General features: G+C 35.8%; 1 protein-coding gene across 4 annotated transcripts in view; it reads left to right on the top strand.

Annotated features, from left to right (window-relative positions):
- RAPH1 (Ras association (RalGDS/AF-6) and pleckstrin homology domains 1) overlaps nt 1-17,558 on the top strand; it is an 88,949-nt gene that overhangs the window by 28,133 nt on the left and 43,258 nt on the right. For all 4 annotated transcript variants that reach the window (XM_056111597.1, XM_056111596.1, XM_056111593.1 and 1 more), the window contains exons 2-4: nt 3,352-3,471; nt 5,836-5,941; nt 6,363-6,868. In XM_056111597.1, coding sequence (XP_055967572.1) covers nt 3,352-3,471; nt 5,836-5,941; nt 6,363-6,868 — 732 coding nt within the window. The remainder of the gene's footprint in view (nt 1-3,351; nt 3,472-5,835; nt 5,942-6,362; nt 6,869-17,558) is intronic.

The raw sequence follows: 17,558 nt of genomic DNA, 5'->3' as shown, positions 1-17,558 counted from the left end.
TCAGATGGAGTTTGGGTAAACATTCCTTCCCATTTCATGGACTCTCTCTGTATTTTGGTCACTGTTTCTTTTGAGGTGCAGAAGCTTCTTATTTTTTTGTTTTTTGTTTTTTTTTTAGTGAAACACCATGAGGTACAGTTGTAGATTTACAATATTTTGTGCTTGGGTTTCGATTATACAATGATCAGATACCCATCCCTCCACCAGTGCCCATTTTCCACCACCATGGATAATATCCCCCCCACCCCCATCCCCCCATTCCCCCCTGCCTCTGTGGCAGGGCAATCCCCTGTGTTCTCTCTCTCCTTTTGGGTGTTGTGGTCTGCAAAAGAGGCATTGAGTGGCAAACATGTTCAGTCCATAGTCTACTTTCAATATGCATCTCCCCTCCTGGGAGGATCCTTCAAACACACTTTATTTGGTGCTCCCTTCTCTATCTGAGCTGCCCTTTCCTCTAGAATGCCCGGCTGGCCACTAAGCTATGGAGTAATCCTCCTGGTGCTGATCTCAGCTATTCTTGGGTATTAATCTCATATTTTGTTACTTTATATCCCCCAGATGAATGCAATCTTTTTATGTCTATCCCTCTCTGACTGATTTCGCTTGGCATGATACTTTCCATGTTGTACCACTTGTATGTAAATTTCATTACTTCATCTTTTTTAACAGCTACATAGTACTCCATTGTGTAAATGTACCAAAGTTTCTTTAACCAGTCATCTGTTCTTGGGCGTTCGGGCTTCTTCCAGTTTCTGGCTATTGTAAAGAGTGCTGCAATGAGAAGCTTCTTAGTTTAATATAGTCTGATTTGTTTGTATTTGTTTTCACTTGCTTGGTTAGTGATGTTTCACTGATGCTTTTAGATTCAATGTCATGGGGGGTTCTGCCGACATTTTCCTTTATGTACCTTATGGATTCAGGTCTGATATTTGGGTCTTTAATCCACTTTGATCTGACTTTTGTGCTTGGAGTTAGAAGTCAAAGTTCATTTTTTTGCAGGTAGCTATCCAGTTTTCCCAGCACTACTTGTTGAAGAGGCTTTTCTTGTTCCACTTCACATTTCTTGCTCCTTTATCAAAGATTAAGTAATATATTTCAGAGTCTGTGACAGAATATTCAACTCTGTTCCATTGGTCTGCAGGTCTGTTTCTAGTCCAATACCATGCTGTTTCAATCACTACTGCTTAGTAGTACAGTGTGAAGTTGGGGAGGGTCATGACACCCATCTTTTTCTCAAGGATTGGTTTAGCTATTCATGGAGGTTATTGTTCCATATCAATTTCAGGAGTGTTCTGTCTGTATCTTTGAAAAGTGTTATGAGTATCCTGATAGGAATGGTATTAAATCTGTATAGTTCTTTGGGGAGTACTACCATTTTGATAATGTTAATCCTCCCTATCCATGAGCAGAGGATGTCTCCCATTTCCTAGTGTCCTCTTTTATTTCTTTAATGTTTTGTAATTTTCTTTGGATAGGTCCTTCAACTCTTTAGTTAAGCTGATTCTGAGGTACTTAATTTTCAGAGGCACTATTGTGAATGGGATTTTTTTTTTTAAAAATATCTCTTCTCTTTCATTTTTTGTATATAGGAAAGCCATGAATTTTTGGGTGTTGATTTTGTTGCCTGCCACTTTACTATGTAAATCTATTATTTCTAGGAGTTTTTTTGTAGAGTCTTTGGGATTTTCTAAGTTTAGTATCATCGTCTTTAAATAGTGAGAGCGTGACCTCTTTTTCTTGCCTAACTGCTGTGGCCAGAACTTCCAGTACTATACTGAATAGGAGTGGTGAGAGCAGGCAACCTTGTCTTGTGTCTGGTCTTAGAGGGAAGGCTTTTAATTTCTCCCCATTGAGAATGATACTTGCCATGGGTTTGTGGTAGATGAACAGCCATGTTTTTAACAAAAACAGTTAATTTTGTTGTATATTGGGAATTGGTTTGTACTGTTTATCTGTGTAACACATATGGATGAAACCACCTGGTAATGTTTTTTACTTAGCAACGTCTTTAATCATATCAAGGTTTATCCATGATGTCTTTAAAGGCTTTACTTTATCTTTTATGATAGCCATTAAATATATGTATACAACATCTTTACCCATCTTCTGCCAATGTACACTGGTTTGATTCAAGGTTTGGCTGTCAGTTTTACTTCCAGATGTTTAATCTTTTGATACAGTTACGATTAGGTTTATTTTTTTAATGTCACCTACCTTTAACTAGTTGTGTGTAGAAGTGTAATAGGTATAGGTTTTAGTATATTGCTTTTTACATCCTGCCACTTGACTGTATTCAGTTGTAATTTCAGTTTTTTGGGAAGAGATGGGGTGATGTCTGTGCATATTGTGATGTCACCTGCAAATAACAATAGTCTTCTTTCCTAACTAGGAGTTGTATCTTTTCTTGTGTAATTGATCTAGCCAGGATTTCCAAAATTTTGTTGAGCAGTAGTGGTATTAAAATAAATTTTAAACAAATATGGAATAAGTTAATTTTAGCAAAGCTAAGTTTTACTAATGCTTTCATAGAGCCTTTTATGTATAAACCTGGTTAATTTTACATTAAGAACCTGAATCATCTACCTGATTATTGATATTTTTTGTATAATTTTTCCTCCTTTCACAAAGTAGTATGCAAGTTCTGTATCACAAGCAAATTTAGCTTGAAAAGTCATGACATATGGTGCATTTTATAAATGAATTTAAAGTTTTCTTTCTAGTTATCTGACATTTTCTATTTCAGGTCCTTGAATTTTGTAGGAGGTGACAGAAAAATAAAGTAAAAACAAATGGGGTTGAAAGTGAGATTAGAGTCAAATAATGAAGTTCAATAGATTAACGTTTTCAGTTTTTCTCTCCTTGAAAGGTTCATTAGACTAAGACTTTGCAAGATGTTATGTTTGTATCTAAACAGGTTTTTACAAAAAACAGTAATTTCCTGCATCAAAGTCTTCAGAAAGTTTTTCTCTGTGGTGTTTTGGTATTACAGGATTTGTTTTTGGTGAGAACTCTAATGTTTTCTGCTGATTAGTGGAGTGCTCTGCAATGTTTAAATTATTGTAAATTTTGATTCATTATTTGATAGTTCTTTTATTTTTCTAAAAATTTGAGACTTAATTGTTCATTTCTGTTTACTTGTCAGATCTGTCTCCATTAGTTACTCGAATTTCTTTGTGTAATCTTTAGCTTTGAGGTTTGCTTCCAGAGAGTTGCTGTATAGCTAGCTAGCTAGCTACCCTAGCTAGATGCACATTCGTATATATATGTATACAACATCTTTACTGTATATATATCTGAATATGTATACTTGCATGATTTTTATTATTCATTTCATACAAATATCTATTTCAGATGGAGCAGCTGTCAGATGAAGAAGTTGATCATGGTGCCGAAGAAGATAGTGACAAAGAAGATCAGGACCTGGACAAAATGTTTGGAGCCTGGCTAGGGGAACTAGACAAGCTTACTCAGGTTAGAAGACAAGAGGATGGCTAAAGCTAAACCAAAATAAACCATTGGATTCTAACTGTGAGACTAAGATCCTTAATGAGGGGAAAGTAGAGACCAGTGGAAGGTTGAATAAAGGGTCCAGTAGAATGGTATAGAGATATTTTGTCCTTTGGTGGTGGTTTGATGAAAAGCGGTAAAAATGTTCTCCTAAAACATAGAACATTCTAACTCAATGCCTACATAAAAACAAATGAATAAGAGAAGAAAAAAAGATTGAATGGTTTTGAAGTTCTCACTGTGTACTAGAAAAGTATGCCTGTGGACATGAGGCTTGATGTATAGGTTACATTTTTTAACGCTACTAAATTAGGGGAAAATGCCCAAAACTTACTAAATAGATAGTAATGCTACACAAGAAATTATCTTCTGTGGTTAAATAATGGAGATAAAAAACGCTTGTGACTATGTCCAAAAGACGTTTTATAATTTGAAATTGCTGGCTAGAAAGTTGTTAAAGCTTAAAATTTAAAGACCTAAATTTTAGCAATTCACCTATCATAATTTAGTAAATATAAATATATTTTACACTATAATTGTTGATGCAGGGGGTGGGGGGATCTTCTAAGTTGTGCAAAAGAGAATGCTCATGGCATTCCTGTTCCCAGCTTTGAGGACTTGAAAGTTAAAAACTAGGATCCACCATTGGGAAAGCATGTGGTGCGGGGGATCAAACTTGAGCATTCTAGTCTTGCACTCTAGCATTTTTAGCTATTTTCCTAGCCCCTAACAAGTTGCTTTTTTAATACCATAAGTATTCAGAAAAAATACTTAAATAAGACTAAAATACCAAACTCCTTGTTAATGAACATTATTTTAGTTCACTAGAAACTTACATGTATAACTGTAACATATGGTATTAATAGAATTTTCAGTTTAATATTGCAATAGATTTATACATGGTTAGTGAATATTTTGAAATTGTAAAATTTTGTGTCTGTGTCTGTTTTTCTGGTAGCTGGTTCATCGCTTTTTTTGTTGTTGTCAAATTATTTTACAGAATACTTGCCCATTATTCTCCAATTCAACTTAGGGAATTAATAGGGCTAAAATGTTAGAAAAAGGATTAAGTTTGAGGTTAAAAGAGAATTTTCTGGCCACTTGTCAAGCTTTCAAATTAATGTACTGAGTATTTGAGGATCTCCTTCATATAACTTTAAAAACTAGAAGGTTATAATCTGAACATTATAACCTTTTTGTCTTGAAACAAATGAATAAAGAAGAGAACATTTTAGTCTAATTCCATCATTCCATAAATAAACTACATTGTTTTTTTTTAACTTGTAGTGAGTTTGACCACTGTTTTTCCAATTTGAAATGAATTTGATCATTATAAGCAGTGATTAAAGTTTAAAATCACTAATCCTACTCTTTGTAGATTTACTTAGTCACTAAAGGACTTCTGTGTCTAGTGACCCTTTCCCCTGAACTTTTCTATTGTAAACAGATAATTTTCCCTATTATATAGAGAAAATGAATCATTTTAAAAGGCAGTGAAACCAAAAAACTTAAATTGATTACGATGACTTTCAAGACACCCTGTTCTGAATTATAATTCTAGATTTGCCTTAGGCACTGTAACTGTTTCCCTTATGTAGAGAGAGTCCTTTTTGGGGGAGGGTCGGGGTAGTTATATTTAAAAAAGTAAGTAAAGGCCCTCCCGTTGATCGTCGATTTGCTCAAGCGGGCCCAGTAACGTCTCCATTGGAGACTTTGTTGTTACTGTGTTTGGCATATCGAATACTCTCGGTAGCTTGCTGGGCTCTCCGAGAGGGGCGGAGGAATCGAACTTGGGTCGGCCATGTTGGCCGCTTGTAAGGCGAACGCCCTACCGCTGTGCTATCGCTCCAGCCCAGTTTGAATTTGTAGCCTCTTTTTGTTTGGTGCAGGTGTTGGACAGTGGTAATTTTGAGTCACCAGAGTTGCCCATTTTCTTCAGTTACTTAATGCTTAAAGGGAGACTCTGCTGGAACAAAAATACCTTTGAGTGAAAAGAGAACATGCGCTGCATCATTGTTTTCTGTTTCTCAACTTACCTTTTAAATAGTAACTATGTAAAATTACATCTCTTACCATATTTGTCACATATAAAGGTGTTTACTCCAAATAATTATATTTTAAAGTGCCTTAAGTAAGCATGTATCTTAAAATGGAAAAGAAACATAATCACAATAATATGAAAAGCAGTTATACTTTTCCTTAAGGCTGTTACTTAGAAAATCTTTTTTTTGTTACCACCATTCTATGTCTGTCATAAAACAAGATTTGCTGTTTTATATCATTGAAGTCTGAATTTAACATGACTTATTAAACTTCCTTTTTTTAAAGAGTTTGGATTCTGACAAGCCCACTGAACCAATAAAAAGATCACCTCTTCGCCAGGAAACAAACATGGCCAATTTTTCTTATCGTTTCTCCATATACAACTTGAATGGTAAGAGTAAACTCAGAAATTAAATGTAAAAAGAGTATCCTCTTATAAGCAATGCAACTACAATTCTGGATAGTTCTATATATGTATAAACTTAATTCATTCTTATGAAGCAGAGTAAAATAACTTTCTAGTTGAAATCATAATGAATACAATACTATTCAGATAAAACCCACAGCAAACCTAATTGCATTGTTAACTGCATTGGTAATAATCTTAGAGTCAGTTCCTCTGGCATTTATTTAACATACTTAATTAACTTTATAGTATTTGGAATTACCTTTTTTTTTTTAGCTTTTTTATAGTTTTGTTTCTGTGATTTGACAGAAACAAAAATTCCTCCCTGATTTTATTAACGGATTTATAATAGAACACATTGATTCTGATTATGATCTGAAATATTATGTGCATTGTTTCATTGCAGAAGCATTGAATCAAGGAGAAACTGTGGATCTCGATGCCCTGATGGCCGATCTTTGCTCCATAGAGCAGGAGCTCAGCAGTATTGGTGCAGGAAATAGTAAGCGTCAAATCACAGAAACAAAAGTCACTCAGAAATTACCTTCTAGCCGACACACATCAAAACATGGCACCTTGAAAGGATTGTCTACTTCATCTAATAGGATAACTAAACCTTCACATGCCAACTACTCTCTGGATGACATCACGGCACAGTTAGAACAGGCCTCCTTGAGCATGGATGAGGCTGCTCAGCAATCTCTACTAGAAGATCCTAAGCCCTTAGTTACTAATCAGCACAGAAGAACAGCCTCAGCAGGCACAGTGAGCGATGCTGAAGTTCGCTCTATTAGTAACTCCTCCCGTTCTAGCATCACTTCTGCTGCTTCCAGTATGGATTCTTTGGATATTGACAAAGTAACACGCCCTCATGAACTGGATTTGACACATCAAGGGCAGCCAATTACTGAGGTAAATAGATGGAGCTTGTCTTCCTGGTATTCTAATATTAAAATACTCAAAATGTTATCAGTATAAGGAGAGCTTTTTTTTATGCTGTTTTAATTAACTTTCTGATGTTCTGAACTTAAGTTTTAAAACCAGACTAGAAGTGATATATTAGCCACATATGGCAGTGTCACAGGGATGTCTAAAAAGAGACTTGGATTCAAGATTTGTCAAGCTTAATTTAAAACCAGACTGTAGAAGTAATATATTGGCCAGTTAATGGTATTGTCACAGAGTTGTTTAAGGAAGAGGCTTAGCTTCATTTTTTATCATTGGGATTTCTTCAACTCCTTGCATTAATATCAGTTGTTTCGCATGACTGCAAATCTTAAAATGTGGGTAAAATCTTATATAACAGAATGAATTTTCATTTTACAAGAACCCAAGGCCAGGGATGTGACCAAGTGACAGAGCACATGCTTTACCTTGCATGTAAGGCCTTTGGTTTGATTCCTGATACCAAAAAAATTAGCTAACTAAATAAAAATGAAACTTAATCTCAGTGGTATACATTCTTTAGAGAACTTAAAAACTCTTCTACATTATACCTAGTAATTCTATTTAGTACCAGTTATTTAGTATGCATCATTTACTTCTTTCAGTTTACCTGTTGGGATGGCATATGAGTCCTATTTTATTGGAGATGTACTGTCTTGATTATGTTTAGTTTTGTATGTTGCTATTCCTTTTTTCTAATCAGTATATTTTGAGCTGGGTCACATTGTGTGAGGGCAGGTTGTGTTGTCATAATCAGTAAGGTATTCCAGTTGTGTATTTGTGCACACATATGTGCACTGCTTCTTTTATGTAAAATAAAATCATGTTAAAGTCTCAGAAGACAGAAAGTGAAAAAACCCTACTCTTTAACACTTCAAATGGTATTCAGTGTTATTCAAAGACAAGATACCAGCATTCAGCTGTGTAATGTTTAATATAAGATTTCAGTGTAATGTTTAAAAAGTAAACTAGGAATAAAACAGCAAACAGGGTCTATCTAGTCTGTTCCTTTTGCCTTGCAAAGAGATTGTAGATAAGTTTTAATTGATTTTTTTCTGGATTAAGTTTAAATCACCAAGAGAGCTTATTAAATTGGAGCATTTTTCTATAATGTGTGCATAGCACTCGAACTTTCTTGAGCAAAACAAGTTGGTCACCACTCAACCCTATGCATTTAAGCTTTCAAATTTTGTTGTCTTTTTGTTTGTTTTGGGCCCCACCCAGTTGTGCTCAGGGCTTGTTCTTGAACCTGCATTCAGGGATCACTTCTGGTGGGACTCCTGAGTACTGAGGATCTAACCTAGGTTAATAAGTCTTATAAGGCCTTACCCTCTGTACTATCTCTCCAGCCCTCTAAATGTCTTATTGAGGTTTTCTTAAACACACAGACCCCTTAACTTTGCTTCAGTGTGATTTTTAATGATGTGAGACTCCCTTTTACCAGCCAGTCCTCATGGTCTCCATCTCATGCACAGTCTCTTAACCTGATGTGCCCTAACATGCAGTCATCAGATTTTCTTTCTATATTCACTTTTTTGGAAGAAGAGGCCTCCATGTGAGTGGGCCTCATGTGATCCTTGAGTAGTCAATTTGTGGGACTATTGATTGCTCAGGGATCACTCCTGGCAGTACTCGGGACCATGCAGAGCCAAGAATTGACACAGGGATTAATCTTGCATGCAGAGTGTGCTTGGCCCTTGGAGCTATCTCTCTGGCTCTAGACACGCTTATGTGATCTCACCCATGTGCTCCCACTGCTGCCAAACTTTTCTATCATATTTCATTTATTTGACACTTCCTCTCCCCACCACCCTCCCCCACATTCTAATCTTTCTTAAAACAGCTCTGTTCCCTTAGGAGTTCTTTCTTCACTTAGGGAAATTCAGAACATCTAGAGATAGTTTTGGTAGTGCATAATTGAAGGGTGCTACTGACATCTAGTGGGTAAAGCCCACACTGCTGCTAAATAGTGTACATGAACATACACCTCATGGCCAAGAATTACCTGATCTCAAATATTGTCAAGATTGAGCCACCAAATTCTGTCTGTCACTCATCAGCCGGTTGGAGCTTATGCTGGGTTGCATGATGCTTCCTGTTGACAGTTTCTCAGAAAGGTCAAGAAAGTACCAACATTAAATCATCTTAGATTCTATACAGATATCTAACCAGTATTTTTTTCCCTAACTCCAGGCTCATTGTCCCCTAACTCTAACCACTAACTCTGTGTATGTTTAATAAATAGGTAGCTCGAATTTCACTGTCTTAAAACTGAAGTCTAGAGACAGGGATATGACTCAAAGTGTGGAGCACATTCCTGGCCTATGAGCGCCCTTAGTTCTGACTGGTGCTGACTGTCTCAGGTTTCCCCACCCCATCCCCTTGTCACCAGCAAAATTGCCCTCGTGCCCCCAATCCCAAACACCACCAGGCCTAAGAGTTGCACCATTAGGCATCTCCTGGAGTGGTGCTGTCTTCCCTTTACCCCCTATTCCCGTAGCACCACTGGTAAAAATTTATTTTTAGCAGATCAGGAACTCAACTCAGCAGTTGAGCATTTGCCTTGCATATATGAGACCCTGGGTTTGATCTCTCTCTCTCCCTCTCTCTCTCTTTTCCTTCTCCTCTTCTTCTGAAGCTGGGCTTTTTTTTTCTCATTCCTCCCTGTAGGATAACACCCTTTTGTCCTTCCTCAGGTAGCTTAGGTTTGTCAGGTCACACCCATCTAAGAACACTGAACTTGTATTGTAAGCAATGTCCTTCCTGTGTGGACACAGGAAGACAGTTAATATTATGCTTTGAAACTTGGGAGTTGATTGATTCTGAATAATATTTACTCCTGGGCATCTGATTTCTTGACTCAGTTGCCCTTAGTTCCTAGCACCCCAAAAGCAGGGTCCCGACGAGGGACTGAATGGACCCAGGGCAAGCAGTGAGCTACCCTGGCATCGAAATGGGCCAGGCCAAAGAGCCACGAACTCAACTATAAGTTGAGGGCATGATCATGGACAAATGCTGTCATGATCCAAAAATAAGTAACGACGAGACTAGGACCCTGCTGGAGCTAGGAAGATTAACCTGGCCTGAGGACTGTGAAATGTAATGTATAGTGAGATGTTCTCAGGAAGAACCAAACTAAATTATATCTCTTACTGTGCTCATACAGAATGACATTGCTAGAAATATTAGAAGTAGATTTATTACAACTATTTAAGTAGATTACTAACTGAGGGAAGAAAACACCCTTGTTGGGATCCCACCCTTGGGTGGATCTCCTAGTAATTTGAAGTAATCTCTGTAGATGAGATTTTATCCTTGAGTTGATCTCCTGGAGGAGTGGTCTTACCTCTCTTTGTTGATTCGTCAGTATTCAACCCACCTTTATGTCACCGCCTTATGTGACTGCTATATAAACTAAGAAGTCAGCTCGGAAAGGGAGTCAGAAGCGAGAGAGCTCAGGCTCCAGAGATCCAGAGTCAGAGCCAGAAGTAGAGAGCTTCCAAGATTGGGGCCCAGGAGAGAAGGAGGCAGAGAAAGACAGGAGTGAAGAGGATTGGAATAAACTACTATTGATATAGACTGGCCTGGCCCTCGTTTCTTCTTCTGTCTGCCCTTGACCAACCGCCTTTCCGATCCAGGCCACACACACAGCCGCTCAAGAGCACCAAATGCAGGCGGTGAGACAGTGCCATCCAGTGAGCCTGTGAACACACAACCTTTGGCGTGATAAGATTTTACACCTCCCTTCTTCATCTGTATGATTATTTTGTCCTTTTGATTTATCCAAAAAAAAAATCCTTGAAGTGTTCTGTTTTTTTAACCCATTTCTAATTAATATTCACATTCTGTTTCCTTCACATTCAGATTATATTAATATTTTCTTCTAACACCTTCACTTGACCTTGGCTTTTGCAGTAGTCTCCCAACTGAACTTCATGCATTCACCTTCTCCAGTTTATAATCTCCAGCAACAAGAGTGACCCTATTAAAAGATAAGCCATCTTGTTTTTCCTCTTTTTAAACCCAAATGCCTTGTATTTTAGTCAATATTTAAAAATTCCATCAGAGCTTTACTCGGTCTGGTCTGCTTTTCCATTCCTTCTGCTCCTGCTGTCCTTCTTTTTTAAAATCTGCCAATTGGTTGTTCTTTGCCAGCAGTCAAGCTTACCTGAAAAACGTGCTAATGTTCCCTTGCCTAGGCCTCTTTATTCCCCAGAATTCTGAGCCCTCTGTGCCTTCAGAATTTGCTCAGCTGTCACTTTCTCAATCGCCTTCCTTTAATCATCCTATTTTAAAACCAAATTTCTCTTCCACTGCCTATGATTACTTTTTGTCTCCCGGTTTTGCTTTGTATTTATCTTTATGACTGTGAAACTTACTGTATATTTTTCTTTTTAATTTTACTCCTCTGCCCTCTATCACTTGACTCTAAGCTCTGTAACAAGAGGATTGTTTCCCTACCTAAAGCTTTTTTAAAAGTTGTGATCTATCCTTAGCACCTAGAACATTATTTGTCTTGTAGTAAGCAGTCAATCTGAGCACACAAATGTATGGATGCATTAAACCTGTCTTTGTTTCAAAGTCTGCAATCTAAAATTACAAATAATTGTTTTCTTTTAAGAGGGTAGATGGCATGAATGCCTCAAGTGAAATAATACATGGGAGAAAAAGTGAGACTCTAATTTCAGTTCCCTAGGGGGCAATAGTTATACATAACTGTTAAAGAATCCTGGACAGCATAGTTCTGTAGCTGAAATTTAGTGTCACAAGTACCAGTTATTAAAAACTTTTAATTTGAGATTAGTGCTACATTTTGGGTACACGGGTAATCAGACTGTCCATCTGAAAATAAAATAGTGTTGTGATTCTTCTTTCTGCTTCTTTGCCCTCTGAAAGCCGACAGAGACAGAAACAAAAACAGTTCCATTAGAAACTTTTGTCCTTTTTTTCTTTACCTTTTCATTTCTCAGCTTCCATTTAAAATTCTTTGTGTCCAGGTATTTCACATGTTGTCTCATTTAAGTCTTTCTAGTATTTTTGGTTGGGCTATATTATTTGGCAGATTAACTAATCAGAGAACTTAGAAGTTTGAGAGGTTTGTCTTTGAATTCTAAGACTGAAATATTTGCCTCCTTATAGTTATGAATATTTTAAAAGCAAAGTGAGGCTGTTTGTTAAAAAGTTATCTTCTGCGAATCAAAATGACAAGGCATTATCACATCACACCAGTGAGAATGGCCTATATCAAAAAAGTCTGGAAACAACTAGTATTGATGAGAATGTGGTGAAAAAAGGAGCCCTCAGTCACTGTTGGTAGGGTTCATCCTTTATGAAAACAATATGGAACTTTCTAAAATGTTCAGAGATAAATGTATTGTATGACCCAGGGGTTCTATTCATTAGAATCTACCCCAAGAACACACAAAAAAATTTATTCTAAAGAGATATGTGTACACCCATGTTCACTGCAGCTCTATTAACAATAGCCAAGATCCAAAAGTGTCCAAATACCCAATGAGTGCTGCGAGAAAGAATAGTGGTGTATACATACATACTTACATATATATGTACAATAAAATACTACTCAGATAAGAAAAAGTGAAATTCTGTTCTTTTCTGCAACTTAGAACTAGAAGGTATCGTATTAAGCTAAATAAGTCAGAAAAGATGACAAGTGCTAGATTATCTCATATCTAAGTAGTATATCAAGAAACAAAGCAAATTTGAACCTGACTACAGGAATAAAATTGTCAAGTGGGGTTTGAGGGCCAGGAGTGATGAGGTGGACTACAGCTAACAAGGATGGTGATGGATGTATTATAGCACTTTGTTCAGGGTGTTGTACAGTAAGTTTGTATATCAAAGGCACAAACAATTTAAACATTGTTGTAGTACTATGCCACTTCAGTTATAATAAAGAAAAAAAAATTATTGTTTCTTTTAAAGCTAACTAATCTACTCTTGGTCTGATGATTGGAACTGAAGGATTTAAGAGATTTACGTTAGTCATAAAAATAGATGAATTCTCCAATCTTGGACCATCTGAAGAATTTTTTTTTAAAAAAGTCTGAATGTAAGGGTGGGAGTATTTAAATATATATATTATTTGCCAAATATTAAGGAGTATAAAGATGTTTCAGCATAAAACTTTTCCTTTTATAAACATGATTTAAAGAATAATCTCAGTCAGTTCTTAGGAAATCCATCAGTAAAGTTCATTTGCTACATTTTTTAGTATTAGAATTCTGTGTAGTTGAAATCAGTATTAAGTCACTTTATTTCTCAGCCAGTTTGAAATAAATGTTGCCACTGATTTACTGGAACCACTTTATACTGACAGATAAAACAGTACTTTTTAATAAGATCATAGTTTGTGATTTTAAGTGGCAATTTCATGTTATGAATTTTATATGAAGAGTTTACTAATAAAAGATGAATGCTAAATGTACCTTTATATTTATTTTCTGGTTGTAGTTAGATGTATTGGTTCCTTTAAATCAAAAATTTCAAATATGAAAATGTATTTTAAAAATGAGAATAACTTTGAAAATAAAAAACTTTGAAAATAAAAAAAACTTTGAAAATAAAAAACCTATGACTCTATGGTAGATTTAAAAGATTTTTTGGAATATTAGTGTTTGATGAGTTCATGGTAAATATGCTAGGAAAAAAATTCCTTGGCATATGAACTACTAACGCTTTTCAAATTGTCAGTTTTTCTTATGTATAGAATTTTTTTAATGAAATTCTGTTTTTGATTTTTATTTTAGGCACTGTGACTTATAATACTGTTAATTATAGGGTTCAGGGTTTCATGCAACAATATTCCAGTATTATATTCTCTACCTGAATATCTCCCCTCAGATTTCCCTACACTCCACCGAGGTAAGCCCACCTTTTCTTTTCTTGGTCTGCAGAACTAAGTTTTATAACTGAAGCGTACTATAGCTTCAGTAGAATTCCTTAGTTTCTGGAGCTCTGTTAAAAATAAATATGTATAGAAATTTTGAGGTACTAGGAAGAAAAGAGAAGTGTATTATAGCATTAGGGGACCAAAACCACTCTACACCAAATTATTATTAGCAAACAATCTGAAGTATGATAAGGTTAGGATCATGGTATTTTCTGAATCGAGTCCTGAACATACCTAAAAAGGTTATTAATTTTTCAATTATTGAAGGAAATGAGTTTCTCAAGATTCTAATGACTGGGTTGCACATCTCACTGAAATTGTGATTCTTGTGTACCATCATGGTCTTTAATTTCAGATTTGGCTGGCCTTGGGAAGTAATAGCAGAAAGAATAAATGTCAGATAAGGAAGAACTGAAGGTTTGATGAAACGGGAGAAAAAAAGTCTAATGCTTGTTCACAGATATACATCCCAGTTTGACATGCATCTATGCCTACCTTGGTTCTTGTGTGTAGTGTTTTTTTCTTTTATGAAAGAAAAGGTATCTTTGTTTGGTTTTATGTTCTATTTTTTCCTATTTTTTCATTTTTTGAGTTTCTATTCTGTCTTGTTCTGTGTTGCAGAAGGCTAGTTCTTTTTTTGAACCAGAAGAGAAGTATACTCATATATTTTTTAAATTAACAGGGGCTATAAAACAAATAATTTTAAAAGCATTTACTATCTATATAATGACCACTATAAGAAGAATAAAAGGGAGAAAATGAAAGGATAATAGCAGATGTTATATTGAGTGCTATTTTGGATTAGGCATTTTGCTTCTCATGTGTTAACACATTGAATCTGTGCAGATCTAGTGAAGTAGGTACCATTTCTTTTGCTTTACATGCATGGAACTGAAATAGTGAGTAACTAATGAAAAATTTGAATCCCAGTAGCTGGTTGAAGGCTTATTTAAAATATTTTGTTTCATTGCTAAATTGAAGGAAAGTCAAGATGATCTGAGGCTGGCCAGATTTCTCTAGAGAAAAATATGTGGTAGGAGGAAAAACTGCAAAGTGGTTTATACAGTAACACCCCCATCTTGTGGTATTTTAATATATTTCTGAACATATTATTAAAAATGTAACAATTCTAAACTTTGTCTAATGTAAATAAATTACAGCTTAAAATTCATTGGGGGCTGAGCTTAAAATTCAAATGGTGGGGGCCAGAGCTATAGCACAGCAGGTAGGGCGTTTTCCTTGCACGCGACCGACCCGGGTTCAGGTTCGATCCCCGGCATCTCATATGGTCATCCAAGCACACCAGGAGTAATTCCTAAGTGCAAAGCCAGGAATAACCCCTGAGCATTGCTGGGTGTGACCCAAAAAGGAAAAAAATAATTCAAATGGTGGTTTCTCATCCTTGTAATGGTAGTAATGTTATTGTTATTCTCTTATGCCTTAGAACAGTTCTTGGAGATAAGTACTATTATCCACTTTACACATGAGGAATCCAGTTAAATAATTAGCGTCAAGTTACATTGTCAGTAACTGAGTGAACTAGGCCTATAACCCAGGCACCCGGGTTTTATTTTTTAGTATATGTGAAGAGAATATACACAGATTAGCAAAAGATGATTTAAGTATGTCTTACCAACACATTAATATATATTCACAAGTTTATCCTTGTTTTCTAGTTGTAATTTAAAGGTGTTTAGCTATCCAAAGTGCTTTGTTTTGTAATCACAATGTGGTTATTTCTTTTTTTTATTTTTTTATTTTTTTATTTTTTTATTTTTTATTAATTTATTTTGTACAGTTGTAGATTTACAAATTTTTGTGCTTGGATCTCGGTCATACCACGATCAAATACCCATCCCTCCACCAGTGCCCATTTTCCACCACCAGGGTAATATCCCTCCCATCCCCCCATCCCCCCCTGCCACTGTGGCAGGGCATTCCCTTTTGTTTTCTCTCTCCTCCTGGGTGTTGTGATCAGCCAAAGAGGCATTGAGTGGCGAACATGTTCAGTCCAGTCTACTTTCAACCTGCATCTCCCCTCCTGGGAGGATCCTCCAAACACCCTCCACTTGGTGTTCCCCTTTCTATCTGAATTGTCCTTTCCCCTAGAATACCCAGCTGGCCTCTAAGTTATGGAGTAATTCTCCAGGTGTTGCTCTCAGCTATTCTTGGGTATTAATCTCATATTTTATTATTTTATATTCCCCAGATGAATGCTATCTTTCTATGTCTATCCCTCTCTTTCTGACTCATTTCGCTTAGCATGATACTTTCCATATTGTACCACAATGTGGTTATTTCTTGACAAAGGTTTGACACTTGTGTTCAGATCAGTGCTTTACCTATTTTCATCACTGCCTCAAAGATTTTAACTTGCAAATGGTATGCTTTATTTAACATGTCAGAAATTTAATTAAAAAATAGCAGTACACAAAATTACTTTGTAGAGATTTGTGGGTTTTTGAGAAACTGATGAGTAATTTATTAGTGTAAACCACAAATGTATTAGGATATTTGGGACTATATTTATGTGAAAAATTTGTTCCTAAATTCATTCTCTGTCATTCCATTGTTCCTTTTTATCTTTGTTAATGTAGCAACACTTAATCTTTGTTTGCATTTGAGCTATTTTCTATCTTTCCTTTTTGTCACTTTGCATACATGTATTCATTTTTTGGTTGAACATTTTCAGATTTAGATGCTTTTTAAAAAATTAACCCATAAGCACTTGGAAATACACTCACTAGTCTACAGAGTGAGACTAGCTCTAAACAGATTAACCTTAAAAAAATAATGCAAGTAATGTGTGAAGCTTTTGCTCAAATTTGCTAATTTTAAATTTTGCTACTTATTGTTCTTTTTACATATTCATTTTTCTTAAATTGTTTGAAAGTTGTTTGCATATGCTCCCTCAGTCATTAATATTCCATCTTTATCTCCTAAGAATGAGGATATTATTAATCTAGGCTTGATAGTATTCAATATGCCAAACACAGTAACAACAGAGTCTCCAATGGAGACGTTACTGGGCCCGCTTGAGCTAATTGATGAACAACAGGAGGACAGTGACAGTGACAGTGACAGGTTTGATAGGCTTTATTGATGTAATTGATTTAGTCTATGGAATATGTTTTATAAGAAAATGCAGAGAAGGAAAAATAATACAGTCCGCATATGGCCAAGCATGTGGCATGAAAGCCATAAAGAAATAGCCACTCATTCATACATTCTACAAATAGTTGACTGCCTGACCAGTGAGCTTGACTATGAGGGATAATATTAAAACTCTGAACATAATGCTCAATGACCTTATGAGGTTATGATTTAGTGTATAAGGAACAAGGGAAAGAAATCATTTGAATATAGTGAAGTTTGTGCAAGGATAGGAAAGATAGAAAGTCATGTTGGCTAAAAAATCATTGATGATTTTGTGAATGATGTACAGGATCCAGAATGACTCACAATAAGGCTTTGGATAAAGATGAATAATGGTTTTGGGGAATTAAGAGATACCTAAATTGCCAGGAAATACACTATAGCATGAATTTAGGAAATTTAACAGTGTAAAGGAGAAAATAAGGGAAGCTGCTCAGAATAACAAATATTTTTCCCTATTAGCTCCAGTTAACTGGACTAGTTGAATATCAGGTGACAGAGGGGCTTAGACAAGAATGAGTGGGATCTAGGACACATATTTTTTATTTATGTTAATAAATAAAATTCATGTAGAACTAGAGATCACTG

The sequence above is a fragment of the Sorex fumeus genome, unplaced genomic scaffold, assembly GCF_029834395.1.
Source record: "Sorex fumeus unplaced genomic scaffold, SorFum_2.1 ptg000014l, whole genome shotgun sequence".
NCBI lineage: Eukaryota > Metazoa > Chordata > Mammalia > Eulipotyphla > Soricidae > Sorex > Sorex fumeus.
This window is presented reverse-complemented; position numbering and strand designations above follow the sequence as displayed.